Source organism: Dromiciops gliroides, chromosome 4, assembly GCF_019393635.1.
Source record: "Dromiciops gliroides isolate mDroGli1 chromosome 4, mDroGli1.pri, whole genome shotgun sequence".
Lineage (NCBI taxonomy): Eukaryota > Metazoa > Chordata > Mammalia > Microbiotheria > Microbiotheriidae > Dromiciops > Dromiciops gliroides.
The window spans coordinates 73,632,705-73,653,554 of NC_057864.1; the positions used below are offsets into that span (position 1 = coordinate 73,632,705).

General features: G+C 35.9%; 1 protein-coding gene across 1 annotated transcript in view; it reads left to right on the top strand.

Annotated features, from left to right (window-relative positions):
- The window catches only part of XPR1 (xenotropic and polytropic retrovirus receptor 1), a 219,728-nt gene that overhangs the window by 141,956 nt on the left and 56,922 nt on the right, over window positions 1-20,850 (top strand). Inside the window, exons 5-9 of the mRNA XM_044000388.1 lie at window positions 6,724-6,873; window positions 7,259-7,342; window positions 8,808-8,889; window positions 9,391-9,581; window positions 9,763-9,942. Coding sequence (XP_043856323.1) covers window positions 6,724-6,873; window positions 7,259-7,342; window positions 8,808-8,889; window positions 9,391-9,581; window positions 9,763-9,942 — 687 coding nt within the window. The remainder of the gene's footprint in view (window positions 1-6,723; window positions 6,874-7,258; window positions 7,343-8,807; window positions 8,890-9,390; window positions 9,582-9,762; window positions 9,943-20,850) is intronic.

Below are 20,850 nucleotides of genomic sequence, written 5' to 3' on the forward strand. Positions count from 1 at the left end.
TTGGATTCAGGAGGACCTGAGTTCTAATCCAGCCTCAGACACTTGACACTTACTAGCTTTGTGACCCTGGGCAAGTCACTTAACCCTCATTGCCCTGCCAAAAACAAAACAAAAACAAACAAACAAAAAGAATGGAGCTTGAGCTGGATAAAAAAGTGAATTATAGGAAAAATTTTTCAAAGGAGTGACAGGTTAGAAGCCTTATTATAGGGATGAACAGATGAAGTGAATAATAAGAATGGAAGTGATTGGCATGAAAGTTTGAGGAATTTGACAATGAAAAGAAAGGGAGGAAGAAAAGGAATTATAGTTAATAATTTATTTAAACATAGGGAAGGCTGGAACATATTTAAATGTATATAATACATCCATAAATATGTAATTTTTAAAAAATGAGGCACTGCTCAGAATTACCTATCTTACTATATTCCTCCACAAATGTGAACAATTGAGATTTAAGTAGTTCTGATTCTCTTAAGATGAAATAGGGAGGGGCAGCTAGGTGGCACAGTGGATAGAGCATTGTCCTTGGATTGAGGAGGACCCGAGTTCAAATGTGACCTCAGACACTTGACACTTACTAGCTGTGTGACCCTGGGCAAGTCACTTAACTCCCATTGCCCCACAAAAAAACAAACAAAAAAAACCAATACAAACCAATAAACAAAAAAGATGAAATAGGGAACCAAAACTTAGCTAGTAATACTAAATTTTAAAAATCCATTCAGTGAATTAAGTAATTTTTTAAAATAAAATAATACTATAGAACTAAATGATACAGAAAGCTGTTCAATCAGCTTCTCTATAATACATTTATTTTCCTTATATTGACCTCCTGTCATTTTCTTCACAGTAGCTGTTATAAACCTTTTCTCTCCTTAAATCCCAAACATCAAGCCTGCCCTTCCTTTTTTAGCAAATGATATTTATTATCTACTTTATTGAGGATTTGAGGCTATCTAACATGAACTGTCTTGTCTCCTCTCATTTGCACTTTGAAGACTTATCTCTTCCTCTTTCTGAGTCAGAATTGGTGTCTCTTTGAAATACCTTCTTTTTATACCTGATATTTTCCCTGATCCACTGATACCTTTCCTTAATCACCTCCAGCTAGAAGTGAACCTTCTCTCTTTCCAGACTGACTTGAGTTTAACCTCTCCTAAGGTTTTCATCATTTTCTCATTTGTATTATAATTACTTTTGTGCGGGTGTTCCCCCCCCCCCCCCCTCCGCAGGAGACTTGAGGGCCGGGGCTATGTCATTCTTCACTTTACTCAGTGTTTTGCCACATAATAAGAACTCAATAAATGTTGGGTTGATTTGCTTAGATTGAAATGACATCGGATCCTACCCATTCTTTTGGGGGGGGGTTTACAAATTATATACATTTATTAATTATAAAGTGCCAAGATGCAACAATAATATTTTTCTCCATCATAGAAAATTACTTTCTCTAACAGTTGTAGATTTTTCACACACATTTAAACATTCATGATTAAATTTTACCTGGTCTGCTACATACATATTTCAGTTAAAGTGGCATGTTAGTGAGCTTTCTTTGCCACTCCATAAAGATAAGTTGTAAACCCAATGCAGATAACAAAAAAATGTTGATAGTCCACTGTTCAAGGTATTATTATGATTATTAAACTCCTGAGAAATCATTATTTGTCAAAAATGTCCTTACTTTTTTTTTTGGTGAGGCAGTTGGGGTTAAGTGACTTGCCCAGGGTCACACAGCAAGTAAGTGTTAAGTGTCTGAGGCTGGATTTGAACTCAGGTCCTCCTGAATCCAGGGCTGGTGCTCTATCCACTGCGCCACCTGGCTACCTCTATATCTTTATGACTGCATGACTTCCCTGTAGTTGAAAAAAATAAAGACTGGTCCCTAAAAGAAAGATATTTTCTAAAATAATTGTATTTAATGCTAGCAAAGGAAGTGTAGAAAATTATGGCGAGACTCAATTGTTTCCAATTGTGCTTTTTCATATATTTTTTAATTTAGGTCATTTGTTTAAATTATATATGTCAGTATCATCTCTTGTGTCATTTTGAGACACCTCCCCTTCCCTGCATAAACACATACTCTTTTGCAGCATTTGTGTATTCTTTTTTTTTTTTTTTAGGCAATGGGGGTTAAGTGACTTGCCCAGAGTCACACAGCTAGTAAGTGTCAAGTGTCTGAGGCCGGATTTGAACTCAGGTACTCCTGAATCCAGGGCTGGTGCTTTAACCACTGCGCCATCTAGCTGCCCCAGCATTTGTGTATTCTAAAGTGCATTGTGTATGTACCATGATATCACACAGAACTTATTTTACCAGTGATTTTTTTTAAAAAGGAGGTAAAGGGTTAAGCTAGATATATTTCAATAAAATTATTTTGCTAGAGCTAAAAAAGAGTATTAGGCCTGAAATGATCATTTTTCTTATATTTTTCATTTTGACTTTATGAAAAAGGAAAGATTGCTGTCCTGAGGAAAGGGCTAATTTTTTTTTCTAATAGAAGGTAATTAAGTCTCATGCCTGCAATAATATAAGCTGTTATCACATTGCCTTATTTCCATTTTCTTTTCTCCATTACTTTTCATTTCCTTCTGTTTTAATGTTTAATACTGTTCTGAAAAGAATGGTAATAAAAAGTCGCTTTAACAGAACCATGGAAGAAGCCCTCAAAGATGTGCTTTTGTTCTATTCTCTGGTAAATTTACTTGCTTTAGCATCAAGTATATAAACCTATATTTTATTTTAAGAAAAATAAAAGCTTCTCTTTCACCTAATTCCCTAGAAAATGATGCTACATTGTTTATATCCCACATAATTTTCTCAAGGGCCTTCCTTTTGAATTAGTCATTATGAAATACTCTTTTTTAAATAAACAAAAGGCATCGTTATTATTTGTAATCAAATTTTACTCTGACTTATTTTTTTCAACATGGGAACCTTTTTAATTAAAATACATTGGTTTGAGGTTCTTTCTGGAGAAATTTGATTTTTTACAAAAACTCTTGTTCTAACATTGTCCTTTTTTCTTTATTAAGTAAAACAGAAATGGGAAATTAGAGAAGGCAGCCAAGTGTATCTAATATTTTAATAGCAGAGAGGGTTATCATCTTATCTCAATGGGTGATTCCTAGTGTTATCCAATCCCAGACTTTCTAAGTTGGAAGCAGCCATCTAGTCCCACTTCTAACTCCAAAATAAATCCCTGTTATTAGCATGAACAACAAATGGTCACCCAGCTTCTGCTTAAAGATCACCAATAAAAAAAAATCCACTAACTTTTGAGGAAGCCCATTCTACTTTTGGATGATAGCTCTGATTTGCTGATAAGCATAAATTTGCCTTTTTGCAATCGCCACCCATTGTTCTTAGTTTTGTTCTTAGGTGTCAAAAGGAGCCAATCTAATCCTCCTTCTGGGTGACAGCCCTTCAGATATTTAAAGACAGATAACACTCTTTCTCCTTTCTCACCAAGTCTTGGCTTAAATCTCCAGCTCCTTCAACTGATCCTCATATAGCATATAGCAGAAGCCCTTTGCCATTTTGTTTACCTTTTTTGGAATGCTGTCCAGCATTATAGATTTGTCTTCATCATTCTCCTAGCAAATTTCTCTTCTTTAGCTTCCTCTTCTTACTGTAAACAAAGTAGTAAATTGTAGGAAATAACAATGGCAAAATGGATGAGCAGAAACAATTCTTCTATTCTATTTGGTATGGCATATCAATATATACCTTTTTTTTTCTTTTACAGAATAATGCATATCTATTCTAAAGGCAAAGGGACTGATAAATGGCTCACAATAAATAAGTCCAAAATATTTTCTAAAGATATCCTTTATCGGGGCAGCTAGGTGGTGCAGTGGATAAACCACTGGCCCTGGATTCAGGAGGAACTGAGTTCAAATGTGGCCTCCAACACGACACTTAGTAGTTTTGTGACCCCGGGCAAGTCACTTAACCCTCATTGCCCTGCAAAAAAAAAAAAGAAAGAAAGAAAGAAAGAAAAGATATCCTTTATTAACAAATGTCCTATGTCTTATTCTCATGGTGCCAGGGAGATGACCCAGAATTCTTGAAGGCTGTGCCAGTGGAGCTCAAATTCTAGAAAGTTCTGCCATGTTGGAATAGTTTTAAGAATAGATAGATGCAATTTGGAACTATGTCCAAAGGGCTATAAAATTGTTCATACCCTTTGATCCAGCAATATCACTACTAGGTCTGTATCCCAAAGAGATTTTTAAAAAGGGGAGGGGACCTATTTGGGTTTTTTTAATCATAAAAATATTTTATTATTTTCTAGTTTACATGTATAGAGAGTTTTCAGCATTTGTTTTTATAAGATTTCTAGTTCCAAATTTGTCTCTTTCCCCCTCCCCAAGACAGCAAGCTATCTGATATAGGTTATATATGTTCAATCACATTAAACTTGAGGGGATCTATTTGTACAAAAATATTTCTAGCAGCTTTTTTTGTGGTGGCTGGGAATTGGAAATCATAGGGATGTCCATCACATGGGGAATTGGCAGAACAAGCTATGGTATATGATGGTGATGGGATGTTATTGTGCTATGAGAAATGACAAGCAGGATGACTTCAGAAAGGCCTGGAAAGAATTGTGTGAACTGATGTATAGTGAAGAGAGCAGAACCAAGAGAATGTTTTGCACAATAACAACAATAATGTACAATGAAGAACTGTGAATGATTTAAGCTATTCTCAGCAATACACTGATCCAAGACAATCTCAAAGGATTCATGATGAAGCATACTCTCCAACTCCAGAGAAAGAACTGATATTGATTGAATATAGACTGAAGCATGCTATTTTTCACTTTCTTTCATTCTTTTACTTTTATTCTAGTTTTCTTGTACAAAATAACTAATATGGAAATTGGAAATATATGTGATTGCACATGTATAGCCTATATCAGATTGCTTACCATTTTGGAGATGGGGGAGGGAAGAAAGGGAGGAATAGAATTTGGAACTTAAAACTTAAACAAAAAAGTTTAAATTGTTTTAACATATAATCGAGGAAAATGAAATATTTTTTTAAAAAGGATAGATGATAGACTATGCCTGCCATTTGATGGCCATCCTAAATATGGAAAGACTCATTACAAGAATGTTAAACACTAGTTTATGTCTTTTTTTTGGCCATGGTGACCTGTAAAACAGTCAAAAATAAAAGATGAACTTCCTCCTCTAGTTCAACCGTGACAATGACTGTGGTTGATAAAAACAAAAAGAACAAAAGATATTAAGGCTCGTCGAGAAATATTCATTGTTGGTAGCCTTAACATGTGATCTTTGTCTAATGACAAAACGGCTGACATACTTGGGAGAACCTAACCATAGCCAAGATGACGTTTTTACTAGAAGTCAGACTAGGAGTTCTAAGAATGTTGCAGCTACATGAAAGGAATACTTACAGCTTTCTCACTGGGAGAATAAAAAAGTAGACAGTTTTGTCATATAATTAAAGGTAACAAGAAATATCGTTTCATAGACCGTTTTATCACCTTGTCTTTCGTTAATCATGATGAACATAAATAAAAATTTGAATACTTTTGTACACTTAGATCTCCTTTTCCTTGTCAGTTGCATCCTTATTATATAGACAAGTAGTGAGATGACAGGATCAAAGGGTATAAACAAATTTGAGCTCTTATTAATACCATATTGATTTCCATTAAGATTTTACCGATTTATAGCAATGTCATAAGTGTACCTACTTATAGTTCCATCAGCATTGAATTGTATAAATAACTGCCAAATTAATGAACATAGAGTTCATTTAAATTTGTATTTAATTTCTATTTTGTTTTAATTTGTGTTTCTCAGATTATTTGAGAAGTTGAACACTTTCAATCTGTTTTTTTAGTTTGTATTTCTTTCAAGAACTGGTTGTTCAGATCTCCTTTACCACTTGTCTATTATACTTAGGCAAAGAACTCTTATATTTTTCAGTAACTCTTTTAAATGTTATGACACTTTTTATCAGAAATGTTTGTAACAAAGATTTATTTTTCTATCTGGCTTTTTTTTTTGCCTTGTTATTCTAAATCTATTGCTTTTTGTTGGGCAAAACTAATTTAAATACAATGAAACCCATTTATCTTTTATTTAAATAGTAGGTAAAACATAAAAACTTTCTCTTCATAAGGAATTTCAGTCTTCCTCTTTAGGGGTATTGAATTATAACCTTCATTCAAGTTTATAATTGTTCAATTTGATTTATCTTATACCATACTTTACTTTATTGAGTTATTTGTTTTGTCATAAGGGAATATAGTTTACCAGTAAAAATCACATCCTAACCCTAACAATACTAAACACGATTCCCATATTTTATACTCCTCTGTTTAACCTGAAAAAATTTTACTTCCCTATTATTCACTCGTATTGCTCTGGAATGCTCTTTCTGTACTGTTTCCTACTCCCTTTTTGCCCTATTCATTTATTGTAATCATGTTTTTAACATTGATAATTGTTATATTCCTGTTTCCTCCTCTTTTCCCTGTTCCCCATGATCTTATATGAAATTAATTATTTACAAGAAAGAATAGTTCAAATACTCTAAGTATTGTAATTAATGAAACGTTATTTCCTTGTGAGTTAGAACTTAACCCTATCAGATTTGTTTGGTATAGTGTGAAAATTCTATTTCAGCTCCTTTTAGACTGGCAGAACCTAGAATGTTGTTTCTTGTTTTCTCTTCTAGAATCTGAACTTTACAGGGTTTCGTAAAATACTCAAGAAACATGACAAGATCCTGGAGACATCTCGTGGAGCAGATTGGCGAGTGGCCCATGTGGAAGTAGCACCATTTTACACATGCAAGAAAATCAACCAGCTCATCTCTGAGACAGAGGTACAATAATTCTCCCTTTTGCACCAGCCATTTTCAGTCCTATATATTTGTTGTCTTTTGTCTGGCTTTTTTCTGACTCTGAGCTGAGTTTCATAAATCTTTGGGTCTCAGTTTTCTCACCTATAAATTGAGAAAGTTGAAGCTGTGTCACTTTTAAGGTTCCATCCAGGTCAGGTGTGCTGTGATCATCCTTGTCTACCTTTTGTAATTAGAAATTTGGTGATTTCTACCTTTGTTTGTATTTACCTCTTGAATTTTTAATTACTCAGAATTGTCATAAATTAGCAGAAGACATTTTAAAGATATTTTATGTCTTGCTTTATAACTTAGGCATTTGTCATGTGAGCCTGGTGAACTTTATGTTAAACTTCAGCTTTTTTTATAGGCCGTGGTGACCAATGAACTTGAAGCTGGAGATAGGCAGAAGGCTATGAAGCGTTTGCGGGTTCCTCCTTTGGGAGCAGCTCAGGTTAGGATTTATTGCCAACATTTTTTGTCTCTTAACTGATATACTTAATTTCTAAACCGGGCTGTTTAAGTGTTTACTATATTTACTACATAATATTTTTGTATTCTCTTTAACTTAAGATTTTAGAGGCCTAGGATTACAAGCAGTTCTACATTCCCTTCATTTGGGGAGTTCTTAGTTTGAAAATTACAACACTGAAGCATATTGATGGCGGAAATAATAGCAAGAAATACCAATTATTTTGATTGCTGAGTTTTTAAGAAATTTTGGCAGTGTTAATGCTGCCAACTAGAAAAGGGGAAAAAAGATATAAGAATCCAAGCAAATGTTTCTATATACAATCACTATAAATTATTATGTCTTTTAGGCAGCTAGGTGGCACAGTAGATAGAGCACCCAAACTGGAATCAGGAAGACCTAAGTTCAAATAGGGCCTTAGACACTTACTGTGTGACCTTAGGCAAGTCACTTAAAAAAACCAAAACCCAACAACTCTTTGCCCAAGTTTCCTCATCTGTAAAATGGGGATAATAATAATACCTATCTCCTGGGGATATTAAGACAATAAGATATTTGCAAAGGTATTATCCCAGTGCCTGGCACATAGTAGGCTTAGTAAATGTTTTTTCCCGTTCCTTTCTCCTAACTCCTCCCTACTTAAAAGATTCTTGGAGTACTTGTTATGTGAATTTTCCAGGGCTCAGTCTATCATACATATTTCAGTGTGTATTATATTAGGTCATATATCACTCTCATAACCTTCAGTCTAGTTGAAATTCTCATCACCTTTTACCTTAACTATTTGTAATTATCTAATTTTGAATGGAAATTCAAAATTATTCCTTCCAGTCTTTTGCCTATCCAATTCATTCTCCAAACAGTTGCCAAGTTGATAATCCTAGAATATAAATCTGATTACATTTTTCCCTACTAACATTTTTTCAGTTGCTCCTAATTGCTTTTGGTATAAAATAGAAAATCCTCAACCTGAAAAATAAAACCTTCAACAAGATGGCTCTAACCTTCTTTTCCAGATTTGTTTCGTATCATTTTCTTCATGTATTCTTTGTTCCAGTAAAACTGGCCTACTGGTTATTTTTCCAATATACAATCTTTCACTCACTACTTTGTCTTTGCACAGTTGATCTTGCATGTTTCAAGTATGCTCACTCCTACCTCTGATATTTTAGAATCTTAGAGCTTCCTTCAAAACTAAACTAAGTCTTACTTGATCTTCCTAGTTATTAATATTCATGACATTATTTGTATTACTTCTCTTTGAATACTTTAACTCTCCCCTCACCTGCCAATAGAATGTAAGCCCCTTGACAACAAGGACTGTTTTGTTTTTGCCATTTTGCTCTGAGGAGCTACTAGTTGGGGTTGAATTGAATTGAACTGAAAAAATCATATTATTTTAAGTATTCTCTGCTATTTAACCAAAATGTTTTTTTCCTATCCCCAGCCTGCACCTGCATGGACTACATTTAGAGTTGGCCTATATTGTGGAATATTCATCGTGCTGAATGTTGCCCTTGTGCTTACGGGTAGGTATCTTCTATCTTGAATAGAATTACTTTTGGTTGAATCCGAAGCTTGGGATATGTGAGTATAAAGAGATATGTTATATATGCATACACACACATATATATGGCTATATAATACATATAGCCCTCTGCTAAGATAGGAATCACCAGAAAGAAACTTTGACTACTCTGTTTGTAATTGTGCTTATTAGTTAAAGACATTTGGGTATACTCGTTTCTTTAGGAAATAACTAGTTAAGTGTCTTTTTTACCCTTTATAATTCTGTACTTTTTTTACATAATAATATCTCTCTTACCCAAAGTTCAGCTATTCATTTTATAGGCATAGAAAATAAAGCCCAAGTAAGTTGTAAGGTTTCACAGGTAGCAAATGGTAGAGCCAAAGTGTAGTGATCACACTTGAGGTAAAAAAATGGTTTCGGTGGAAATTGAAAAGAAATAGATTTTTTTAAAAAATGTTATACATTATATCACTAATCATTAAAATTAATATTCTTTTAGGTGCATTTAAGCTTGATGATGATAGGCCAATATGGCCCCTAGTAAGAATCTATCGAGGTGGCTTTCTCCTAATTGAGTTCCTTTTTCTGTTGGGTATCAACACCTATGGTTGGAGGCAAGCAGGAGTGAATCATGTGCTCATATTTGAACTCAATCCCCGCAACAATTTATCCCATCAGCATCTTTTTGAGGTAATTAGAAGAAAACATAGTTATAAGTAGTTTTAACACAGTTTAGATATATTAAAATTTTTTTGGTTATTTGAATCTGTTGTCAAAAATACTATAATTTTATCATTGCAACAAAAGACAATTTAGAGAAACACGAATAATGGGATAGAATTAATTTCCCTCCTCTTCTCTCCTTCACCAGATTGCTGGATTCCTTGGGATATTGTGGTGCTTGAGCCTGCTGGCATGTTTATTTGCTCCAATCAGCGCTATTCCCATTCAAGTGTACCCACTTGTACTATATGGATTTATGGTTCTCTTTCTTATCAACCCCACCAAAACTTTCTACTACAAGTCCAGGTTTTGGCTGCTTAAACTCTTGGTAAGTCTGAAAAACCAGGTGTAGAATTTTAAGTGTGATCATAAATATAATTTGAAGCCAAAAGTGCTTCTTAGGCATGACCTTAAAATATGGTTTATACACAATTTTATTTAGTTATCTCTTTCCATAAATCAGTCAATCAATAAATGTGGGTGTGGATACACATAAATACATATATGTGTGTATTTAAATAATTTTGCAGTCAGAGCTTAGTCATCAATGAGGAACTGGTTGATAAAGTCATAACGATGAGAACTTTTGAGAAACATGACCAGTCCATATTAGAATTTGACAGAGGAAAGAAAAGCCAAGAAACAGTTCGATATCCATCCTAGATTTTTAAAAAATCAGATTTTAGAGTATTTAGAGAAATAGAGATTGGAGCCCATGAACTAACATTCTACAAGGTTTGGTAGCTCAGGAGTGATGGGAATCACTGAAGCAGGAAATTTTGAAGACACAAAGAAAAAAAATTCCTATGTATAGGAAAATGCAGTATTGTCTAAGAATTTCCTTCTGACACCGCTACCATCACCTCATTATTGGACTATCACGACAGCCTTCTGGCGGGTCTGTTTGTCTCCTGTCTCTCCCCATTTTCATCTACTCTCCGTTCAGCTGGCAAAGTGATTTTCCTAAGTGCAGGTTCAACCATGACGCCCCAGTCCTTCTTCACCTCCATAAGCTTGAGCGACTCCCTCTCTCTTCCAAGACCCAATACAAAACACTCTACTTGGCATTCAGAAGCCTTTCCTGACCTCCTCTTCCTTTGCCCCCAAATACCTTCCCAGTCTTCCTTAATCTCTCCCATATTCTGATCCAGTAGCACTGGCCTCCTTGCTGTCCCATGTCAGCTCCAGGTATCTTCTCTGGCCGTCCCTCATGCCTGGGATGCTCTCCCTCCTTATCTCTGCCTCCCAGCTTCTCTGGCTTCTTTCAAGTACCAGCTTAAATCATGTCCTTCTACAGGAAGTTTTTCCCAACTTTCTCTTAATTCCAGGGCCTTCCCTCTGTTAAGTATTTCCTATGTATCTTGTATATAGGTTCCGTTTTATATATTTATTTCTTTGCTTATTGTCTCCTACGTTAGATTGTGAGCTTCTTCAGGCTAGGAACTGCCTTTTTATCTCTTTTGTATCCCCAACTCAGCATAGTGCCTGGAGTGTAATTAGTAATTCATAAATGCTTATTGATTAACTTGACCTTGATCTACTTATATTTTAAAAAGGCATGTATAAAAGGTGAAGGAATGGCAGGTAACAAAAGATAAATGTAAAAATATAGCATGGAGAGTTAGGTAGAACAGTAGATAGGGTCCCAGGCCTCAAGTCAAGAAGACTCATCTTTGTGACTTCATATCTGTTTTCAGACACTTACTAGCTATGTGACCCTGGGCAAATTGCTTAATCCTGTTTGCCTTAATTTCCTCATCTGTAAAATAAGTCAGAAAAGGAAACCATTCAGATTACTCTACAGATATAGTATTATACCAGCCAAATTACCCAAGACATACTACTTTAAATTAAGTAAGAATATCAACATATATAGCATCAGGGTGAAGGGTGGGAGGCATTTTTCTATAAGACCTCAAGCTATAACACAAACAGGAATGAGCAAAGTTATCTGATACTAGATAAAAAATAGTAGACCAGTGGAATATATTAGCTAAGCAAGACCCAAAACAAATGTACATAGCAATATAGTTTATAGTAAATCCGTAAACACAGATTACTGATATGGAGACTTTTTATTCAACTGCTGAGAACTGGAACTGCTGAGAAAACTGGAAAAAAGTTAATGAAAAATACATTTAGATCAATGTCTTATTACCAGTGATATTAAACTCAAAAAGAAATGAGGGCCACTAAACCATACATAAGGATCCTGTGGCTTGACTTAGAAAACTACGTAATAACACTATCTGTAATATATTGTATATTTACTTATTTTATTAAATATTCCATATTTTAATCTGTTTCAGGCTGCACTTGGGATTGTAGCAGGTTGCACAGGACTCATAGGCCACATGTTTGACACCTACCTCTTTCTTATAACATAACACATTGCATGTCAAATGGTATATCCAAATATCACACATATCAAAAAGTCATACCATTAAAAAATCTTGATTTAATGAAATTTAATGTTATTTTATAATTTATAACAATAAAATTTTCGTGAAACTACATGAAATTTTATTTTACATTTATTTTATATAAAATCATTGTGGCTATAAATGAAAAAAATGAGATTAAGGATAAATCTTCACATTAAATGTTTGATTATAGTCTGCTGGAAAAAATCTATAAGGAATTAATAAATATAATAAGATAAAGAGCCATCCCTTGATGGACATGTAGTCAAAGGATTCAGTTTTCAAAAGAAGAAGTATAAACTATCATAGCCACACACACAAAAAAGTTAAGTATCAAGAATGATGAGAATTTGGAACTCAAAACTTAAAAAAAAAAAAAAAGAATAACGGAAAAAATCAAATTAAAATAACCCCATGCTAACACCTCACATTTACTGAGCTGTCAAAAAATGGGAACAGTTATTGTTTAGAGGGCTTGTGGGAAGACAAGAATACTGATTTTTTGCTGGTGGAACAATGCATTGACTCAGCCATTCTGGAAAATAATTTGGAATTATGCCCCCCAAAATGTTACTAAATTGTTATTGTACCCTGATATTCCACTATTAAGACTATACTATCAAGGAGATTATTGAAAGCAAAAAAAGACCCAGTATACAAAAGCGTTTTTTAACAGCATTATTCGTGTTGATTAAAATACTTGAAAATGTTTAAAAAATTAAAAATATGTAATCAACAATTGGGGCATAGATGAAAAAATTATAGTAAATGACTAATAAAATATTACATTAAGGAAATTACAGATATGAAAAATTCAGAGAAACATGAACACTAATGAAGTAATAGAGCATAAAGAAGGCGGTTAAAAGGACAATATACACAAAGACTACAAGATAAACAGAAGTATCTCTGGTCATTGTTTACATTATATTATTTAAACACAGCCTGTCAACAAACAATTGAACTCTTTAGAAGAAGTTCTTTGTAGAAGGTTTGGGTGTTTCTTGGGAAATGTCTTTATCTAAACAAAATGTGTCTTTTTTTCCTTTATTTATTTTTAAAGAATAGCATCAAGTGAAGTAGCTAAGTGTTGCAGTGGATAGAGCACTAGCCCTGGAATCAGAAGGACCTGAGTTCAAATGAAGCATCAGACACTTACTAGCTGCCTGCCCCATGGCAAATCACTTAACCCTGATTGCCTTCCCACTTCCCACTTTCCCCTGCCCCCACCCCCGCCCCCCCCAAAATAGCATCAAGCTTTCATTTGGCTGAGCCTCCCAGGAACTACTAAGAACAAGTAGAGTTTTAGAGATTTTTTTTAGGGACGGCATAAGCATATTGGAGAAAAGACGAGGATGAGAGATAGGATAAGATTATTGTTTGAGGTGAATGGCATGAAGATGACTGACAGTGGAGAAAAAAAGGAAGAACCATTCAACTTATGTTTTCGTTCCATTTTTTTCCGCCAAGGAAAATTATCTTTCAATTTGAAACCGCAGGAAAAAAGGAATTATAGGGGGTTGAAACCCAAGATAAATAGTGAGATAGTAAACTTAAATGTCCTTGATGAGTTCAAACTACCAGGCCCAGATGATATACATACCACTGTATTAAGAGAAATAGAAGATGTGATGATTGAGCCATTGCCATTAGCATTAGGAGAATGGGAGATTTGCTTTCAGACTAGAAAAAAGCAAATGTCTTGATTTTCAGAAAAGGGAAGAGAATAGAATCTGTGAATTGTACACCAAGGAAGTTGACTTAAATTCCTTGGTAAGCTATAGAATTTATTATTAAATGATGAACATCTTTGAAAGGGGGATCATAAGAAAGCAACATAACTTCATCAAAAATAAGCCATATCACACAAACCACTTAACAGGGCTGCCAGATTGGTAAATGAAGAGAATACCATAGGTATGCTTTTATCTAGCAAAGCCTATGATAAAGGTTTTCACGTTATTCTTATGTACAGGGTCAGAAAGAGATGGATTAAATAGCAGTGCATACAATTAGGTTGATTCGGAATTGGTTGAATTGACTGGACTTAAAGACTAATCAGTAATGGTTCAGTGCCAACATGGAAAGAGACCTTTAGGTATGCTAAGATCTGTGCGTGGCCCTCTACTATTTGATATATTTATCAGTGATTTCAATAAAGGCTTATCAAATTTGCAGTTGAAAAACAAGCTCAGAGGGATACCGCATCTGTTGGATAGGGGAGTCAGGGCCCTAAAAGTTCTTATTGGTCTAGAAAAATGGGACTCACAATAATATTTAATACTGACAGTCACAAAAAATCAAATACAGAATGGGTAAGATGTGACTAGATAACAGTTTTTCTGAAAAAAGATCTAGGGCTTTTAGTAGACTACAAGTTTAGCATAAGTCAACAAAAACTGGTGTAATCCCAGGTTACTTTAAAAGAGACATGGTAGGAGATAATAACCCTGTATTCTGCCCTGGTCAGACCTCATCAAAAGGATGAGAGTCTCTCCTGACACAGTCTGATTAGATCAGTCTTTGAAGGCCTTCCTGCTTGGGATAAAACCTTCCATAAGTCCACTCTATTTATGTAGTCTAAAAACCAGAATTCATCCCCTCCATGAAGAAGTATTGGAACATAGTTTTTAAAAACATATAGTAAAGTGAATTGTTACTTTTTTTTTTTTCCTTTTGGAGATTGAAGTTTCCAGGGTAGACTTTAAAATGGCCAGTTATTACTGATAGCTTAGATAAATATTACTGATCTTTCTCCAGGAAGTGCTGAAAACTATAATTGAGTTTATCCACACCCAATTTATATTTTATATTTGGAATTTTTTTTTGAGCTTCTGTTTTTACCACTTTTTTTTCAGTGAGCACTTTATTTCACTCAATAGCAATCCATTAAGTTTTCACACTTGTTATTTCTAATACTGCTCTATAGAAATAGAGCTGCTTAGGATATATCACTAAATAACACGACTATTGTCAAGTAAACACCAGTTTGGCCTGTATTATCCTATCTCTTAATTTGAAGCCTGTCTAAAGTTTTTAATAAATTAGAAATTTGAAAGACTTGGGTGTTGCCATAGTTGGATCATTGCAATAAGAAGATTGCGTGGTTTTGTGCATTATATAGTAAGTAAACATTCCCTCTATACATCTGTTTTTGTTGAGGAGCAAGCTATGATTCTTGCATGACAAGTTACCTACACAGCTTATTAGCAGAAAGATTGCTCACTGTGTATGACAGTAAACAGTGCAACTGCTGTGTGTTTAATAGACGAGTATTTGTTGATGGAACGTGTTGGAAATCATAGTTAAGTCTCCTGTAGTTGTTGAAAACTATAGTATTGAACAACCTAATTTCATTTTTAAAACATGACATATCCTGTCCTCAGACATAATCCTAGTGAAATTTAGCTAAGGATTTCTCTACCTGGCTCAATGCTTCTCTTACTATTTAACATATATCTTGTTAAAAAAGCCCTTTCCCAAAAAGCATAAGCAAATCATATGACCCTTTCTTAGCTTGAAGTGTACTTAATTCACAAGTTATATAAAAATTGGTAGTTACTTATGATTGTTTGTATCCAATATTAATTTTGGATATATCAACCAAACATCTTAATAATTAATAAACATTTATTATGTGCTTACCATTGTGCCAAAAACTATGCTAAGCCCTAGGGATACAAAGGAAAAAGCAAACACAGTTCTTGCTCTTAAGGAACTTACATTCTAATGGAGCAGATACTTGTCTATAAATAGCTACATAGAAGATATAGAGTCTAAATAACCTTTGAGAGGAAGGTGCTAGCAACTATGGGAACTTGGAAGACCTCTTACAGAATGTGATATTTGAGCTGTCTTGAAAGAAGCCAGAGACGTCAAGAGAGAGATGAGGAGGGGAAGAACACACCAGGCATGTAAGGGACATTCTCCTCAAACCAAAATTTTCATTCGTGAAGTGCAGGCTGGCCATACATACACATAGATATGTATCTGTGCATACTTGGTTTACTTGTGGTAAGGCAGGTGCATACAAGTACATGCATGTACAAAGCAAACAAATGCCATAAGTAAATTATGTCCATTAGCTATAAATTTTCTACCTGAAATCTGAGTTTGGAATTAATAATATTTCTCATACATGAGACTGTTGTTTCATAATAGAAGCATTTCCTCTATTTCTAAGATTTTGTTGTTGTGTAAGAATGGTTTAAGTGACTGGTAAAATATCTAGGTTCTAGAATTTTCATACATTGATTCAAGTCAAGTTAACTGGTTTGTTAAGCATGTAAAATATGCCAGGCACTTTTCTCAGCCCTGGGGATACAGTACAAGAAAAGGAAAAGCTCCTGTAAACTCCTTTTCTCAAGGATCTTCCATTCTCATGGCAGAAGATCAGATATAAGAAAGAGCTAAAGGGAGGTGAGGTGCAAGTGGAGAGGGTGGTTACATGATGGTAGAATCCCAACAGTCAGAAGCAGCACCAGGAAAGAAATGAGGGATGACAGGCCTGAGCCCTTCCTCAAAATGGAAGCTCTAGAAAGAATTTACCACTGGGAGAAGGGGCCCACAGAGGGAAGGGGAGTGTTTCAAGTTGAGAAGACCACTGAGGCGGAGGGAACCTGCAGGGTGAGAAGGCATCTGGAGATGTGGTGGCAAAGTCTGGAGCTTCAGAAGAGTCAATATAGGAATGCAGGGGGGCTGGCTTGGGCCCATCCTCAAAATAGAGGCTCTGGAAGGAACTTAACAGAAGGGAAAGGGGCCACATGAATGAGTAACATTCATTAAACACATGCTACATGCAAGACAGTGGTAAGCCATTAAAGAGATCCACAGTACTACGAGGAATAGCAGGAGGGAGACTCTTATCTTCCACTTGCATTAAGTGGGATGGAGGGGGACAGCAGAGAGTGGAAGTCAGGAGTTCATAGTGCAGGCAGCTGGCATTTGAGCTGGGCCCTTTTTTGTTTTGTGTTTTTAAACAGTCAGAGGTGGAGATGGGAAGAAATCTATTCTAGAAATCTATTCCAGACCTGTGGAACAGCATGCCCGAAAACACAGAAAGCAAGGCAAGACTGGGCAGTAATGAGTAACCTGGTTTGGATAGAAGGCTTCATAAAGGGAAATTGTGAGAAAAGTCTGGAAAAATATATTGACACCCAGACTATAGAGAGTCTTAACTGCTAAGTTAAGGAGTTTGTACATGATTTGTTAGGCATTTGATAGCCACTGAATGTTTTTTCAGTAGGGGGATGATAGAAAGCTTCTTCTGATACCGGTCTGAAGGATTGGTTAGAGCAGGGAGAGACCAGTTAGGAGACTGTTGTAAATAGTTTAAGTAACAGCTAGAGTGATAGATAGTAGGAAGGCAAAGGTTGGGGATGAGTGACGTATTGTGGAAGTAGAATTGGAGAACTGATTGGAGGTGGGAAATAGAGGAGAAAGCATCAGAGAATCTTCCTGGATTTTCAGTTTTCAGAAGTAGAAAGAAATATCAGTACCATAACAGAGATGAGGAAGAGAGTCAGCTTTTGGAAGAAAGATGGTGTTTCAGTTTTGGATGTGTTGAGCTTGAGGTACCCGAAGTGCATCCATCTAGTTGGAGAGGTCCAGAAGCAACTGAAGATAAAGGTCTATAAAATGGTAATGTTTTACATAATTGCTCATGTATAACCTTTGTCTGAATGCTTACTGCCTCTGGAAGGGGCGAGAGGAGGGAATGAAGGAGGGATGAATTTGGAACTCAAAGCTTTAAATTAAAATGTTTATTTTTTTTTTTAAAGAAAATAAAGGTCTGAAACTTAGGGAGAAGGTTCAGGAAGAGATGTCATTCTTTTAATCATCCACAGAAAAGTGATAGCCCAAAAGAAAGTTTGTAAAGAGAAGAGGAATTACTGAGATTTAAGGTGCAAAAGAGGAAGAAGGAGCCAGTAAAGGAATAGTCTAAGGGACAAATGAAGCCATCCCAGTGCAGTGTTATGGAAGTGAAGAGAATAACAAGAAGGGACAGGGTGGTCAGCAGAGAGATCAAGGAGAATGAAACCAGGGCAGGGATTGGAGAAGGGGGAGAGGAAGAGAAAGCTATTAGATTTCAGCATGAGGAAATAAAAAATGACTTTGAAAAAACAATAGAGGGGGCAGCTAGGTGGCACAGTGGATAAAGCACCGGCCCTGGATTCAGGAGTTCCTGAGTTCAAATCCGGCCTCAGACACTTGACACTTACTAGCTGTGTGACCTTGGGCAAGTCACTTAACCCCCACTGCCCTGCAAAAACAAAAAGAAAAAGAAAAAGAAAAAGAAAAAGAAAAAACAATAGAGTAGTGGGGATAAAAATTTGATTTCAGAGAGATTGAGTGAATGAGTCCTAAAGAAACAGAGCACTAGAATTCTATTAATTTCATTAGAATATCTGGTTATCCTAAAATAGAATTTGTAAAATTTCAAATCATGACATTTGGCCCGTCTAGCTTTGTTCTTTGTTATAAATCGCATTCTTCTTTAAAAAGCAGTTTTACTAATTAGTACTTAAAAGAACAATGGTAAAATTGTAAAAAATATCTAAAATATAAGAATAAACTATAGAATTTCCATTCAGCAGTTAGATATGTTCAACTTTGATCACAACTAATAGAGTATCACACTGTTGTGAGTTGAAAAAATGTGGTTGCTCCCAAGCTGCATTAGCAGATATTCACAGAACACTTTACGGTTTGCAGAGTACATAACGTTTATGCAGCACTTAAATTGTAAAATGCTATATATTATCTCTTTTGATTCTCACAACAACCTGGGAGGAAGATACTGATACTGTCCCCATTTGACAGATGAGGAGACTGAGGCCGAGAAAGGTTAAGTTACTTGTCCATGGTCACACAACTCTCTGTGGTTCAGTTCTTCTTGACTCTAAGTCCAGCAAAGCTTATTATCTGCATAGGAGGGATAACCAATACTCTGAAAGGAAAACTCAGGATTCGCAAAGATCTTAACAGGGTTTCATGCTGGGCATCTAGTAGGGAAAAATGAAAAGTCGAGTTTGAAAATGTCATTTTCACAGTTGAGGAAATGAATCTAGACAGTAATTCATGTGAACAAGACTCAGAAGGGGTGGGTGAACAGGGGCTTTTAAGGAGCTGTCATCTCTCACTTTGGATCAGTCACTTGCCAGACTTATGTCACTTATGGCCCCACAGTATTTCTCGTATCTGTCCCCATCTCTCTACTTACGCAGCCCCCACTTGAGTTCAGGCCCTCATGGCCTTACTCCTGAATAGTGAGACTAGCCCTTAATCATTCTCCCTGCTTCTTATGTTCTCCCTTTGGTGTGCCCACCCAACAGCTGCCAGTGCCATTTCCTCAAAGACTCTAAGTGCTTATGGTGCCTGCGCTGGATAATCTTTTCCCCAAGCTCACCCTTCCTCTTGGCTTCACTTCTGTCTCCTGCATCTGTGTCTTTGTCTGACATCTGACATCATCCTGCATCTGTGTCCTGACGTTCTCTATTCAGACCTCCACATCTTCGAATCTTTACTTCCCTTCAGGGCTCAGTGCGGGTACCACCTCATGTAAAAAGCCATTCCTGATTCTCCCAACTACTACCAAAGTATCTTTATATTTATATTGTAGGTACTTTATATTTACTTGTCTCTACATGTTGTTTCCATCCAATAGAATGTATATTCCTGGAGATGAGGTGCTTCGTAATTTTTCTTTATGTCCCTAGCACCTAGCATAGTGTCTTATACATATTAAATAGGTAACTTAAATGTTCAATTGAAAGGAAAAGAATTTCTATTTAGTTTATATAGAATTCATGTTTGCTTATCTATCTGTCTAAATGATATAAGGGGGAGGGTTTTTTCATTTTTGTCTTTATCTCCCCAGGTCTAGCACAGTGCCTGACATAGATAGAGTAGGCACTTAATCATGTCCATTGAATTGGACTGCAAGCTCAATATGAGTCTTCAGTGTGGTGTGACAGCCCCAAAAAGCTCATGTGACCTTATGTTGTAGTGAGAGGTTTGGAGTCCAGGAGGACGTGTGTATGGTGGGATGGGGATAAGGGAGTAGTGGTAGTTCTGACCTCTGTCTTGGCGAGACCAGCTCTGGGCTATTGTGTTCACTTCTGACACCACATTGAGAAAGAACCTTGAGAATCTGGAGCTCATTCCGAGGAGACACCACAAGAACAGGCCATCAGATCAGTTAAAGGAACTAGGAATATTTAACCAAAAGAAAAGACTAATGGGTTTGGAAGGACCAGGTATAGGGGGATGAACCAATAAGAGGAAATGATGTCTTTGACTGTTGAAGGGCTCTATGTGGAAAAGGGATCAAATGTATTCTTGGTTACAAAGGCAGAACAATGAATAGTGGGTAGAACAAACATTTCAGAGGCAAGCTGAAGTTTAATGCAAGGGGGAAAACCAATTAGCGTTATCCAGAAGTGGCTGCCTTGGGAGATAACAGGTTCCTCCTCTCTAGAAGTCTTCATAGGAAGCCAGGACAGCAGATAGGGGACATGTTATACCAGGTGAATTCTGAGGTTCCTTTTACTCCAGCATCCTCACACCATCTCTATAAGATGTACCCCTATTCTTCCCTATCTTACAGAGAAGAGAACAAAGGCTCAGAAAGATGAATGACTTACCCCTAGTTGAAGATCTGGTATGTCAGACAGGATTCATTCCCAGGACGGACTCTGAAGCTAGCTCCCAAAAAGGAACATCCTTTTGGGGCAAAAGTTCTTAATGCATTTATAATTATGAATTTAGTTTTGGAAAGGCTGAAAGGATGGGGAATGGTTAGCTCAAAGAAA